The sequence below is a fragment of the Cottoperca gobio genome, chromosome 10 (genome assembly GCF_900634415.1).
Source record: "Cottoperca gobio chromosome 10, fCotGob3.1, whole genome shotgun sequence".
Lineage (NCBI taxonomy): Eukaryota > Metazoa > Chordata > Actinopteri > Perciformes > Bovichtidae > Cottoperca > Cottoperca gobio.
The window spans coordinates 15,813,635-15,828,961 of record NC_041364.1 but is presented as its reverse complement, the minus strand read 5'-3'; the positions used below and the strand labels follow the sequence as shown (position 1 = coordinate 15,828,961).

The following is a 15,327-nucleotide window of genomic DNA, read 5'->3' as shown; positions in this document are numbered from 1 at the left end:
GGAGAGGATTGTGTTTTATAAATATCACAGGGAGGGGGAGGGTTGCAAGGGGGAGGGGAGGGGAAGGGCATGAGTCGGATTAAAACGTGAAGAGATTTAACTAGACTTTTACTACGAGGAGAGTTGCTGAGAGCTCTCTATGGATGTCAAGTTGTGCAGAGCTGCCAAAATCAAACTGCTTCCCTTCTCCTGATCGGGGGAGGGGGGTCTTTCTGCAGTGTTGTTTTCTAAAATAATCATTTTGAAAGCCTTTTTAAGCAGACTGAGGAGATATCAACACTGATCTGGAATACATAACACAAACTAAGAGAAGTGCTTTTTATTTCCCATCCCTTCCTCCTGCGGGAGACGCATCTCAAACAATGGCCTCTACGTCAATATTCGCAAAATGTTTTTAATTGCTTCTTTGTTTTATTTTACGTTTCAATGCCTTACAAAGCTTGTTGTTTTTGTCATTATTTCTATTCCCTGAGACTATTCCACGTGGAGTGTGTTACAAGCCGATGAGACTCAAAGATGAGAGACTGAATACCAAGATGGGAACTTAGAGGATATGCAGATGTAGAGATTTTAAACCCATTTTGGGCAACTCATTTTTTCTTTCTGTTGTGTACCAACGCAACAGCCACACAAATGGTGTTATCTTTTTTTATCTCGTATAGAAATTATTTGTCTGGGACAGCTCCTGCCGGGAAATGAGAAGGCAGAGATAAATACTATGTTACTGTGATTGTTTTGTTAAGAAAAAAGTGCATCTTTTACAGCCAATTTATCTGTTGACTATCTGATATTATCTCCACAAAGTGTGCACGTACACATGCTGCTTAGAGCACCGGTGTGTTTGTGTGCATGTGAAAATGATTTCTCGTTCCTTGCGCGCAAAAGAGGCTGAAATAAAGGAAGAGACACACACAACTTGCAAAAGCAAGAGTGGCGAGTGAGCGAGTCTGTATGTGTGTGAGTGAGTGAGTGAGTGAGTGAGCGAGCGTGCGTGCGTGTGTGTGTGTGTCCGTGCACCTGTTTTTTTGTTTGTAGGTTGTATAATGTGGTTTTTTGGGGGGGTTGGCGTGGGGGCTGAGTACTTTCTCATGTTGTTGATTTCGGTTCACCACCAGTAGTGTTTCTGCTGCGTCTCTGGGTGTCTGTCTTTGCAAAATAGCGCTTTTGTTATTTTCAAAGTTATATATGTCTAATTTTGCTTAAAGATTACAAAATAAATCTATTATTTTACGTGTAAGAGAAAAAAAATAGCTAAAGATTCAACTGAACTAACTGACATGATTCCATTGACTTTGTAAGAGTTCCTCTTCAAAAGCAGACAGTGGCCTGTTTGCACTGAATAAACCTACATCAGTGCACACTTGTATTTCTTTGAATATATATATAAATATGGGAATACATACATATATGTATAGGGCTTCTATGGAGATATCACTCTCTCTTAAAAAACAATTAATACACTGTTCAGATTGCAAAGCACCAACAAATAATTTCTATGTATTGTTGTTGTCATTTGAAACATCCTAAGCCAAGTCTTACCTAGGTGTCTTTGTAAGAGCTCTATATGTATATTTATGTATAAAATATTTAATATTTATTTATGTATACCAGATGCATACATGCTGATTGTGCCATGTGCCAAATTAAAACTGTAAAAAAAATGAAGAATATAAAAGTTTCACAAAACTTTTTGCTCTCTTGATCACAATTCTTTTCCTCCCTTTTATGACTTTTTATTATTTCCATTTTGAATGAGTTAAAAAAGAAACATTCTTGCAGCAAGTGCAAGTCTCCCCCCAGGACTTCCTCTCTACCTCCCTCCTCCTTTCCTCCCCTCCTCCTCCTCCTCCTCCTCCTCCCCTCCTCCTCCTAACTCTCTCCTTTTCTCTCACTGGAACCTTTGAGAAAAACAGACTACAGCTTGGGGCCTATCCGCGTGCATAACTCCAGATTTTACTGTAATTCATGCAAAGTAGTGTTGCTGCAATGGGAGATTGTGAAAAGATTGCCTTGATGTACTCACATTGTATCCTGTTGTATGTTATTCTCGGGGAGAAAACTGGAGTTATTGATTCTGCGAGTAAAACTGACTATTTTCATTAAGTATCTTGGCGTAGCACAGATTGTCTGCTGAGCTTCGGTGCAGTAACGTGACCTCACCAGAGATCCTAGATCAGTTTTGCAATTCTTAGATACTTCATGAACATAGACCTCAACATTTTTATGAAGTACTCCATTACAACTTCCCCTCATATTTAATGATTGGAGACGCAGCCGAGCGAGAAGCACAGTCTGGTCAGAGCATCACCGATCCTGCTTGCAGCAGAAAGAGAGAAGGGGTTATTTGAGGGAAATTGCTTGAAGACTGATCCATATGAGTCATCTTGTTTTTGCTCATCCTGCCTTATATGGGACTGACCTCCTAATCAGCCAGCGTCTTCATCTGAGCTGCTTAGAAAGACACAGTTGGTTTCACCTGGAGCTGCCTCACACATACAGAAACATCTAATAATGTCTCTGTTCTTATGTAGGGAGTAGGCTATGCAAATAGTCAAACTTGTTCCAGTAGCAATAATATCAGCTATAGCTTGATTTCTGGCATGAAATGAACAAACATTATGGCATCGATGGCATTTTGATAAGAAACAAAAAAACAAATGTGTAAATGCATGTGAACCTTTCTTATTGGAATATGTCCTTAAAGATTTGATTCACCCAAATTACTTTAAAACATGTTTTTGTTGTCTATTGTGTCATCTAACCGTGCAGAAAGGTTTGGTTTTATATGTCAAGGCTTTGAGAAATGTGTGTCGTTCGACAGCCACTGCAATTCAATAGAAGTTGATGGAATTTTGTTTGTGGTGTTCACAACATTTACATATGAAATTATTTTTGAAAGACCTTTCTAAAACTGTTTTATTGTGTTATTGACTATTTCTTTAGCAGAAAGTAGTTTCAATAAAGAACCAATAGACCAGTTGCTGTTAAATTCTCTAAAGCTGCTATAATCAATATTTTTATACTAACAATGGTTCAAATGACAAACCTACACATAGTTGTCTCCCCTCAGTTCTACAAGCATTTTTTAGCATATTGTTTCGGTTAATCATCTTTACTTCAACCTTTTGGTTCCTTTCACTGCTCTCATAGTGTCGTTTTCAGACACAACAGGCTTTCAGTTAAAACCACACTAATCTGTATGCTACCTGCCCGACACCAAACAGCAGACAGACAAAATTAGCGATCAGCTGGTGAAAATAGAAAACAGATATTTCCATCAGGAGGTTTGGTGGAGAGCAAAATAGAGATAGAGTTCAAATACATTTATCAGGTAATAAGAAATAAGACTCCAACTGAATGACGCTCCTGAATGTGTAAATAAGCAACTGTTTGACATGACGACTTAAAAGGTGATAATATAGTCAGTGGTGTGGCCATGGATGTGTTTGACATCATTTTTTATGCTGTTAGCACCACAAACAACAATATATTTACCATTACATTTATTATTGATTTATAATTTATTTGATGAAATGTCCCTCCACTGATGAAGGCCATGAGATGTGGCTGAATGCTGCTGAAGATTGTTTGTCTTTTGTTTGATTGTGCGTTTGTTCTTTGCTATGTGGTGAACCTTTAAAACAGGATATGAATCAGAGTAGTCTCGACTGATCCGTCTCCAGTGGTGGAAGGTCAGTTTCCATTTGGCTCCAACACATACACATACAGTGGCACAGGGCTAAAATTGAGTGGACGAGTTGAGAGTGAGGTATCAAAGGGAAGAAATGTCATGGGAGGGCAACTTGTTTTTTGCCATGTAATTTTCCCATATGCTGTTAAAGCAGAGCAGATGCCACTGAGTATTGGCAGGCCTAGACCTGGTGGCCTCGGGGACAGCGTTTGGGATACATGGTCCTGTGAAGAGCCACATAATTAAGTGCCAGACCAAAGGGGAAGACCATGGAAAGTGCATTGATGTGGTGCAGTAAGAGAAAACGGGGTCACAATCCTTCCTTCAGTAATGAGAAACCTGAATGCTGGATGAAGTTAGCCCAAACTTCCTATGACAAGAATCACGAGAAAAAAAGGCACTTTTATGAACAAAATACTTTTCCGCAGTCGAGATTTGTTTGCAGTTCAGTGAATGTGTTTCGAAAGTGACATCATTCGAGGATTGGCTGGAATACCCCGATGGGGCTTGTGACTGCTTCGACAGCACGGAAGACAAACCCAGCCTAGAAAATGGATGTGCCAAATTACACAGTGCCACCCGCTGGGAGAGAGCTGCAGGTGTGTGTGTGTGTGTGTGTATGTGGGTGTTCAATGTGTGGGTGTTCAGAAATTGAGGACTTTATTTCTATCGTCGTGAACGTGTTGTTACCTATATTTCCTCTCACTTTCATCTCTCTCTTCCTGCGTGTCATTCGTCTTTACTCTCTCCTTCCTCTCTCATGCAGTTTCTTTTTATGCTGCATCACACAAAATGCAATCTGAGCAGCTCTACCTCTGTCTCACACGGACACGACTTGCCCATTTTCCTTTTCTTCTGCTTTGTAAATGCCATAATCTAGACTGCTCGCTCATTTCCAATCATTTAAGGTCTCATTTTTTTGAGTTACTATGTTTCTCTGCTGACTAAGACACTAATTAACATTACTTATTGTGAAGCAGTCACTGAACCAAAACTCTTGTAGTTTAAATTTAAATATCCTGTTTTTCTCCAAAGGGAAATCATTCTGCTTTCTGTCAGAACACCAATAATCTGTTATTTCCTTGTGAAAAACACTCTCTTGACAATTTTCTTTTGTTCCCACAGAGCATAGACAAATCACTGGCATATTTTCAGGTTTTCACAACAAGGACCATCTTGCGTTGGAGCTTTTTTGGTGCCATCAAACCCAGATAATGTAACATATTTTTCACTAGAAACTAGGACTTGGTGTTGGAGCCCAAAAACATCATGATAAATCTCTGTTATCTCGGTGTCATTGTACAGATTACTAAAGATGCCCTGTTACTTCTATGTTTATGTCCATAGAATGTATTTATAATCTCGCAAACTGGAGTAATCAAAATAAAATATCTATTCTTTCTGTATCTTATTGTGATTCTCATGAATATAGAACATAACATTCATTTTCAGTTGGTGTGTGACTAAGAAGTTTGGTGCTGATAATATTGTTTTTGTATATTTTTCATCCTACAACATGATTATACGGAGAACATCTCTGTAAGGGCTGTATGTGAGTGCTCTGTTGTTCTCCCTTAAAACAATCACACAGCTTTTGCATTAAAGGATAAGGCTAGCATATTTTATCTTTTATTTCATTATCAACAAATAGCACCACCAGACCTAAACCAACAATGAATTTATCCTGCTAACAAGTACTGACTTCACAGCCAGATGTAGCATATGCCACTGTGCCATTGAACTCTTTGCCGTCCAAATACTATTAAAAAGACAGAGAAAAGAGCCAGACTGGTGCATCGGGTGACATATTCTTTAATTACAACCAACACAGACAGTGTAGCTCTTTCCTCACAGCTCGTCAAACTAGCAAAGCGAGGAGCCCCCAGCATGCTCAGCAACATCTCCCCGACATGCAGCGACTGTCCAAAGAAAATGCTGCTGCAGAGTATCACCCAACGGTGTTGCTTTTTTTAATGTGTTTTTAATGGTTTTTGGATGGCGATGGAGTTCTGTGGCACACGGGCATAAAAACCTGTGGCTGCACTGACAACACTTGTTAGCAGGATACATTCCTTCTTTTTTTCGATTGTTTTAATACGGATTCGTTTGTTAAAGAATAAAATAAAATAAAAGATAAAATAATTTAAATGCAGCTTGGGGTGCAACAAACTGTAGCAGCGCTGCAAACATGGGACAAGCTCAAGTGTAATGTACTATTCGACAGTAAAAAGGTTCTGGTTTGTTTTTTATGGAGGTCCAGTAAAGAACAGTAGCAGCCTATAGTTCATCTAGTACAAGCAGTCCCACCTGCCCCTGGCCTAAAGCTTCCTGTCGACTACATAATGATCTGCCCTCTGTAAGATGGATGGCCTGGAGATACCACTGAGGCTGCTGAGACTAAAGCCTGCACGCTCCCAGTGTGTGTGTGAGAGACGTAACAACAGCAGGCAACAAGCACATTGTAAGCCTCAACACGGTATCTATTCTGTTTCCTGTACAGAAAACCCTGTTACCACAAGATGCTGCTTGACGGCTAACTTTTCCTACTTGTAGGTCGAGTTCTGATGGCGGGATTGGAGAGTGGATTTCATTGCATGGTTCACAGCTTCTAGGATGTTTCCTTCCTTCTCTAACTGCTCTCATTATTCTCAGCATTATCTTGCAGATTTAGGGCTATTTTGCAAAGTCGTTCCTCGCCAGCTGAGGCCCGGCGCATGCTGCTATCTCTCAGTTGCATCAGCTGGAGTTCACCATCAGATGGCTGTCCACTAATGCCTTTCTCAGATGTGGGTTACTGGTGGCAGGGGAACGTTGTGTCAGTGGACCTTTGGTGTATGAACTCGCCGGCCTGTGTTGCTCTAGCACAGACTACAGAGGACTCCCAGATGACTTCCCAAAAGTATCTTATCACTTAGATCACATTACAATGACTTTCAGTTGCACCAATTTGATTTTAAGTGCTAATCCAGGCTACCAGGCTTTTCACAGATCTTTCAGATCAAATACACTGTGAGTCTGACTTCAATATCTGAGCTTACTCCCTAAAAAAATCGGCACCGTTTTTTTCAGTAAGAAAACTACTGGAAACATCCTTTGAAGTTAAGCCTATTTTTTCCCCGAGAGGCAGAGACATTCATTCGTCAGTGATGCCTAAATGTTCGTCCTGTGAAGTGAATTCTCCAATTTTTTCTGACAAATTGAATAGATGTTTGTATGTTCATTTTTTTTATAACCCAAATAGACCCAGATATTGTTAAAACTTAATCAGAAAGTTTAATAAATGTCTGACCTCATAAAGTTTTACAAATGTATTTTTAAAGATGCAATAGTTTTGCTGATGGGAATCTAATCTCAATCGTCCACCGTATCTCAAAATACTTTCCCAGAGTCCATTTAAACATAATCCAAATTAGAAACAAATAGATTTTCACAGGCCCTGCTTCAAAACAAATTTGTGTTATTAGTTGTGTCACAAAGATGTCCGCTAATCAATTAGAAACAAGTATCATCACAGCCACTACAAGGTTTCACACAAACTGAAAAACACAGAAAATACAGCAGCAAGGCAGTCTGGGCACCACAAGCAACAGTCTACTCTTGGATCTTAAAATGATTACACATGTTTCTATTCTCCTCCTGAAACTACTAACACACCGGAAACATGCTGTAAAGATGCGCTGAGACCTCCTTGTGTGACTAACAGCTTGGTACATTACAGAACACAGTTTTTCTTGCCCACTAGGTAGCCCATGGCATTTGCTAAAACTATGTTCACTGTCACTTCTATTCACACATCTGCATCTTTTCACAGCTTGTTTTTACTCCCTATTCTCACCAGTGTTCAATATATAACTAGCACTTAAATTAGAAATTATTTAAAATACAGAGGCTCTCCATAATCTAAGAACTGAGTTATAACTATATTTGAGCGCTTTGATAAACTCCATGTTGTTTGCTTGAGATTCAGTAATGAATTCAAGTAAATTGCCTGTCTGAGATGAAAGAGGAAGGGTGAAGTGGTGTCAAGAAATCCCCAGTCAGCTGTGATGTAATGGCTCATTTGAAGTCCAGGGAAGGCTAGATGAGTCACATTCTTTGGGAATAAATTCCTCTAAAAGTAATTATACTGGTTTCCTGTTCCATACAATGAGGTCTGGAGAGTCAGAAACCAAAACAGGAAATGACATGGGCTAAAGGGTAGACACTGGGATTGATGTGAGAGCAACCACAAAAATCCAAATAAGCCATTAAAATTGTTCCATTGCACTGATGACTTTAAAATGAGAGAGTAGTGATTTATTTTCTCCCGATTGAGTCGAGCATTGCCTTGTAGATCTATTTCACTTCCTCCACAGAGGACTTGAAGTTATTAATGTTTTCTGATGCTGTGAAAGGTTTGTTTACATCAGTACTTTTTGTAAACACAGCAGAAAAACAAGTCAATATGCCTAATTATGATAAGTTTGCAAAAATACAAAATGCTGATTTTGCACCATTTATGTAAACGCTTTAATTAGAATACAAATATCATATTTAGCCTGTCCAAAACAAAACTTCTGTGCCTACTGCTAGTGCTGTACTGTGAGGTTGTACTCAAGTAACATTTGTGAATTAGCACTACACAAAAAGTACAGCTAAGGCTGATGGGAAGTGATTATTTTGAGTGGTATTTTGACCTGAGGATGGCGCTAAATGAAAAGTAAGGTGATCTCCAAGGTCATTAATTCATACATGGAGAACAAGTATGTCTGTAGAACATTTCACGACAATCCATCCAATAGTTGTTAAGACATTTCACTGAAAACCACACAATGTAGACCTCATGGTGGCACTATATAGGAAGTGTCAGGGGATCACCAAAGTCATTCGGATACATGCTCTGGGAACCATGAACGTCTGTACATGGATTTTCTGGCATGCCCTTCCATAGTTGTTTTGACATATTTACAGACTTGCCAAACAACCAACCGACACACTGACATTGCCATCCTACAGACACTAAAGCTAAAGAATTAAGCCGTTAAGTCGTTTATGGTCCTGTTATGTCATGTCAAAATAACTGAAAAATGGTTTTACAGTATTTATGGCTGACATGAATATCTCACACGACTTTGAAGTAGTGTCATATGAGAGATATTATTTCACACCATCAAGTCCTTTTATGATTCAAGCTCCTTGTTCTGCCTGTTTGTGCAAGAATAACAAAGCAGTGATCTGAGTCCTTGATCCGGGCTCAGGGACTGGCTTCAGTTACGTAACACCCAGTCAGAATCTGACTCTTCATTGTGTGTGCGTGTGCGTGTGCGTGTGCGTGTGCGTGTGCGTGTGCGTGTGCGTGCGTGCGTGCGTGCGTGTGTGTGTGTGTGTGTGTTGGGCGGTTGAGCCAGCTAATTCCTTGGGAGAGCGTTGTTAGCTTGGACCATTTGGGGGGCTCTCGGGGGAGAAGCGTTGCTCCGGTCTCTCATCAGGCGGATGACAGAGGGCTGCGTGCTCTGCATGCTTCACTCATCTCGGCCATGATAGCTTCACTGCACCGGCCATATCGTTGCTTCATTTACTCATTGTCTGATAATAACAAGTGTGTCCTTTCTGCTATACTCAATTACATCTTCATTAGCTTGCTAACTAGCTTAAAACAAACCCGCATCGTGTGCAGAGATTTTAAGTCTATGTGACATTTATTACCAAGATGCCCGAGTCAAAAGGTGTGAGGGCCGAAAGTGGCGCAACATGATATTTATTACGTCTTCATCTCTTAAGACCATTCACTCATCATAACATCAATTCATTTTAATTTGTCGGCTAATGAACTCACTGCATTCATCATTTACTCTGTTATCTAAACAAGGCGACTGGCTGACATATTGGCCTCTCACGTTGGCGCGCTGTCAATCAAATACTGGTCTCATAATAATTACCTAAACAATAGGGAGGTGTTCCCAAGGGACAAACGGAGATATTACATCAGATCCCACTGAAGAGCAGTCTAATGAAAACTATACAGTATAATTAGCTGCTGGCGACTTTTCACGTACAATGAAATAACAATGCGGATTAGAGCAGGTAAGTGTGTCAGAGTACCAGATACAGAGCTGCAGATCTGAGATACACTGTTATAAAACCACCGTGGGAAAAACAAAGGGAGAATTCCAATCGAATGCCTTTCAATTTCATCTTTACTACACCATCACGTGTCCTGCATTCTTACAGTTCCTTTCCTTTCTGAAAACAGGATGTGCCCTTCGTTTGAGAGGGAAGTTCCATCATGTCAAAGCAAACTTTGTTTGTTACTCTGCTGAACAGCTGTGGCCTCAATCAGTCACCCTCGCCTTTCTCAAAGTGGAACAGACAACGCAGGAGGAGCAGGTTACTTTATACCACCCCTGTGTATTTCCCCATTGTTTGAACGCTCTCATTTTCCCTTTTGGTCGCTCTCTGTTCTCATTATTCCTCTATGCTTTACAGTAATGTCACATTTTAAGCTCATTTGCTCCCACTACTACACCCCTCTCTCCCCAAACCAGCGCCAACTCTCGTCCCAGTCAGCTGGGTTAAAGAGTTGGCCCCAGTTCAGAGCAGTGAACTTTCTGAACAAAGTGTCTTTTAATGAGACATAAACAGACAGGGAACAGTATCTTAAATGCCCAGCCTTCCTTCCTTCGGCCACTGCCACTGACATGATGTCAAACAGCAGGTCCACCCGAGCAGTCCAACTGTAATATATCACCAGGGCCGGTGGTATAGGTGATGGGTCGTATCAACCAGCTGTCTGGGGATTTTTAAGGAGAAAACAATGACAATTCAATAAATTGCTCGGCCATGACATTTGTGTTTCTAAGAGGGCAAAACTTTTCCTTGGCTGTCATCATTCTGAAGTCTTATGTGTGATTACAACAAGCTGTGCAGCAAACTAATTCAGATTGTTGACTGTTTCATATTCATCTCAAATCTGGCAGTTCTTCAGCAGACTACTAAAAATAATTGTGCATACTTCAGCAGGATTATGAAGCTGATGCCACTCAATGTTAAAATCATACCTTAGAACCACAACATTCACCTTGGCCTCGTCTGTTTCTCTAAGCAGTGTTGCTTTGACAACAGGGAGGAGACACCTGTGAATGGATGAGACTCGGTGGAGTGAAATGACAGCAGAATGTAAACATGGAGGAAAAGTCACAGCTAGGAAACTGCTATGATGCTCTCTTACAGGGGAATCAAACAAAGCCAAACAATTTCAAAGCCCCCGCAAAAAGAATTACAGCACAAAGTGTAAATGAGCATTGTTTCCCACAGCGCAACTGACGCACTTCCTCTTTAAAGCTGCATTCACATGGTGTCTGAGCTAAATTTGTGGGTTTCCTTATATGGAGGCAGAAGTGAAACTCAAAGCGTAATGAGAACAGACATACAGGAAGCATAGGTACAAACTAAGGAGAATGGGCGAAGGGCTCCTGAGACATGTGGCGTGACAGTAGCAACAGTCACTTTAGGGGATCGTGAAGGTGTGGGCACATTGAATACAATTTGTTGTCAGTACTGTCAGGAGTATTCTTTAGAAAGCACATTGTGTGTGTGTTTAGAATCAGATGTGGCCAGCAAGGTCAGCAGTGTCTCTGCTCTGAATCTGGGACATGATTACATTTAGTTTCATGTAATGTGTACAGCAACAAAGAAAAAAGGAAATCAATATGAAATTCAATCAAAATGTAGCTTTATTTATATGTGCATTCATCTGTACAACTATTTATATATAAAAAGAATATTAACAAGAACTGTACACTGGAAATGTCAGCACATAAACAACTTTTATTACCTATTACAACCTATTGCACAGCAGATCTGAACCTCTTGGACTTTAAATGAGTTTAAAATTAAAGTACCATCTATAATTTGCAACAGCCTCCTTAAAAAAAATATATAGCACTGAAGATTTAGGGCCCTTTACTGGCACAGTACTTATTGGAAATTTACATGTGGCACAAACATGCTTTCTATACTCTGGGCAGCGCTTTCTCGTACTCCCGGACAGATGGAGGCTTTGTCTAGTTTCAGGAATATGTCGCACATCTCGGATCGGACTCTTCAGGGAGGTCGTCTTCCTGGCTGGACGTGGCGTCGCCAGGAGTCTGGGGGTGTTCCTGCATTTAGGAATGGAGTGCCCTTTTAATTTCTAATGTTAACCTTTTCCCCTGGAGAAGCCAGGGGAGCATTTGTTCCCTCAGATCGGCTCTGGTGTAGATCCGCCTGTCTGCTTGGCAGTAGCCAGCCATGTCGCCCCCGGCCTGTTTCTCCCCCCTCTACGTGGCTCTGTTTCGCTCTCTCTCTGTTCACATCTCTGCAAAAGAGAGGGGAAGAGAAAACTACAAAAGCTCAGAAGCCAGAATAAGAGAAAAAGCACCACATAGGCATATTAACACACACACACACACACACACACACACACACACGCACGCACACACAAACATGCACTGACTAATAGCCGAGCCTTGTAAAGATACAGGGGGAGTTACGATTCATTGGTAACATTAATTCTCTCTGTGTCAAGACCACCGATAGCAGTGGATGTATATTTTGTTATTTGTGGTTTGTTTGCGTGCACAGGGCCATGTGTTCACAGGCCTCTGAAACACCACTGCTTTAGTGCTGATAGCAGGATCATGATGCTCATGTAGTCAAGTATGCTATTATCACTAAAGGTTGTGTAGATAGTCCATCCGAGTCCCCAGACATGGCATTTACACACAAGAGGTGCTCTCAGATAAACAGGAGGGGGTAGTCGTACAGAGTAGAACATGGTGGCCACTACTAAGCACTCTGTTTTTCAATGCGTACCAAAACATGCACTCTATCTGGGTCTCTGCCACCATTACACCCCACAGCCTGCTGGCTTGTCAGCTTAAGGGCAAAAGGAATAAAGAAAGGATCGAGTAATATGGGGGGTAGAACACCCACCTGCAAGTTCTTGGTCCAACATGTCGATAAAACTCTCAAGTTCCCTTGTGTCTCCCAGCTTGGCTGCAGAAAGAGGACAGACAGAAAAGGAATTAAAGAAACTGAGTTGAAAAGCAATGGAACATTTTTGTGGAGAAATGCGGCTCAGTTGAATAGTTTTTTCCTTTGGACCAGAAGCTGAAAACGGATCTAAGTCTCAGAGTTAAGTATGAACCAAATTTCTTATGGCCTTCCAGAATTCTTTTTCAGCTTCTTTAATACAGACTGAGATAAACGCTGATTTTAAGTGCTGTAAAACCCTGACAGCTTGATGGATCCTACCAGGATCTGGTGTAAATATCTTCAGGTATTCTGCATAAACACAGACATTAGTGAATGACAACGTCTTGTGTTCATCCATTGAGATTTAATGGTAGTCGTCTTTGCATCTGAGTCGGTCTCCCAACTACATAACAGCACAAATAACACCCTGCAGGAAACTTGGAAAGAGGAGGAGGGGGGGAGGGGGGCTGGGACGTTACAGTCGCAGCGGCAGGGGCTTTGTTGTGTAAAAACCAAAAAGCTCCCAGCCTAATGTAGAGTGTTTTTGTGAGGCTATGATAGTGATCAGAGCAAAAGTGATAGTGATCACTGTAAGAACTAAGGCTATCTGGATAGAGATGGGCTGATGGGAGTCTCTTGTACCTTTCGGTGCCAGCGTTATGCCTGCTGTGTGGAGCTCCTCCTCGCTGGTGTTCAAACTGTTTCCCAAAGAAGCTTCGCTGCCTAGGGGGAGAGGGAGGCGAGAACGGGGTGAGCAGAGATAATAAACAGAAGACAAGCACTCAGGTCAGCACATGTAAATGATCAAAAACAACAACGACAACAACCATTTTAATGCCGAAGTTGCACATAACGATAATAACGTGCAGCAAAATAAAGGGAAACACGTGTTCACTGTTAGCTTTTGAAACATTAGGGGGCCAAAATACTTTCAATAATGACGACGCATGGGAGCAGAGGAACACACTTTCTTCTTTTATCTCATAACCGCCGACAAACGCACAACAGCAGCAAAAAAACAGACAATTACAGAAGATGGGTTATCCGTAATTGCAGTTCATTCTGGTACACAGCTATTGTCATGATCAAAACAGCCACTTTAATAGAAGTGCACAGGGATGTGTCCTCTTATAACACTAATTTCATGCAAATTAAAAGTGTCAAGCTGCAGTTGTTTGGGATGATAAAGGGGCTCAACCAGCAGCAAATGATAAACTAAAACATGTCTTTCCTTATACCCTCACACTTTGTACAATAAACAAACATTAAGTTAATCACGACAACATTGTTCAAGTGTAATGGTTTTGTTTTTACTCACTGTAATCCGAGTCCTCAACTCCACTGTCGTCCCCCAGCCCTGTGCGACTTTTGGCCTCCTGCAAGACGTGCTGGTAAGCATGAGGTTTGCTCTGAGAAGGGGCCTTCAGCTCCTCCACCACATCCTGGAACTCCTGCAGCAACTCGTCCAGCTCCAGATCCAAGTCTGCGGAAAATGTGACAGCAGTTGGAGAGAAACCACATTACTCCACCAAAAGAAAATGTTAAGATTTAAAAAAAATTCCGAAAGCAAAAATAGAAGTACTGAATTGTTTTTTTTTACATTTACACATATATTTTTAATATCTTAAAAAAAAAAACACACAACAATGTAATCTCTTAGATATTTGTAATAAATATATATATATATATATATATATATATATATATATATATATATATATATATATATATATAAATAACTTACACGGTAATTAAATAAAAGCTAAAAGTTGAAGTTTATGTCAGTGGGTTGTATCAGATAACTTGACGTGTGAAAATAAACTTAACAGCCCATAAGGAATATAAAACATCTAACAGCCTATAACACACCTGGTCTACATAAATATTACATCTTAAATCTAGGTGCTGTGTTTTGTGGCTACAATAAAACAATGTTTGACCACTTCTTGAATGAATGCGCAGTCATTAAATAAAGGATGACCACACCTCGGTTTACCCACCATTTTATGAATATGATAAAACTGTAACAGTCCCCTATGGAATATGAAGCAATAGGAGTATCAAATGGTATGAGGATGAAGAAAGAAAATTATAAGCACATACACGTTCAAATATGTACCGGTATGTTTTTTAGGTTATGAAGGAATACAGCTTTTTAAATGTGTATATATATATATATATATATATATATATATATATATATATATATATATATATATATATATATATATATATATATATATATATTATATTAGACATGTAGCAACATTTAAGAAAGCTAGAAAACTTAAAATAAAACATAGCAGGCTACATGATTTCCATAACTGCTCACTCTCTCAGTATAACTTTAATTTGTATCATCGTGACATGTAAAATAGTCTATGCAAGTGTTTCATTTGTAGGTTAAAATATCGTTTACAGCCTCTGTGGAAGCAGTTTGTTACAGGCCTGTGATCACCATCACTGTGTCACCATTTAAAACTAATGGCTCAAGTAGTCGTTACACTCACCTGTGGTAATGTCTGAGGTCATGCTGGAGCAGTGAAATTAAACACCACCAGGCTGCTGCTGCTGCTGCTGTGCGTCTGGGTTGACAATGGTTTAAAGCTGACAAGCAGGACTGTAGTTTTATTATAAAGCCC

At 40.2% G+C, this 15,327-nt stretch overlaps 1 protein-coding gene across 2 annotated transcripts; it reads right to left on the bottom strand.

Moving 5' to 3' along the window:
• Positions 1-11,380: 11,380 nt before the first annotated feature.
• LOC115014599 (regulator of cell cycle RGCC) lies at positions 11,381-15,327 on the bottom strand. 2 transcript variants are annotated; one of them, XM_029441591.1, is made up of 5 exons: positions 15,196-15,327; positions 14,004-14,168; positions 13,328-13,408; positions 12,644-12,706; positions 11,381-12,026 (listed from the first exon to the last, which is right to left on the bottom strand). In XM_029441591.1, exons 1-5 carry the CDS (start codon positions 15,215-15,217, stop codon positions 12,019-12,021), a joined length of 339 nt encoding a protein of 112 aa, XP_029297451.1. In that variant the 5' UTR covers positions 15,218-15,327; the 3' UTR covers positions 11,381-12,018. The 2 variants fall into 2 exon arrangements, with proteins under 2 accessions (XP_029297451.1, XP_029297449.1); XM_029441589.1 differs by having other exon boundaries at positions 11,381-11,829.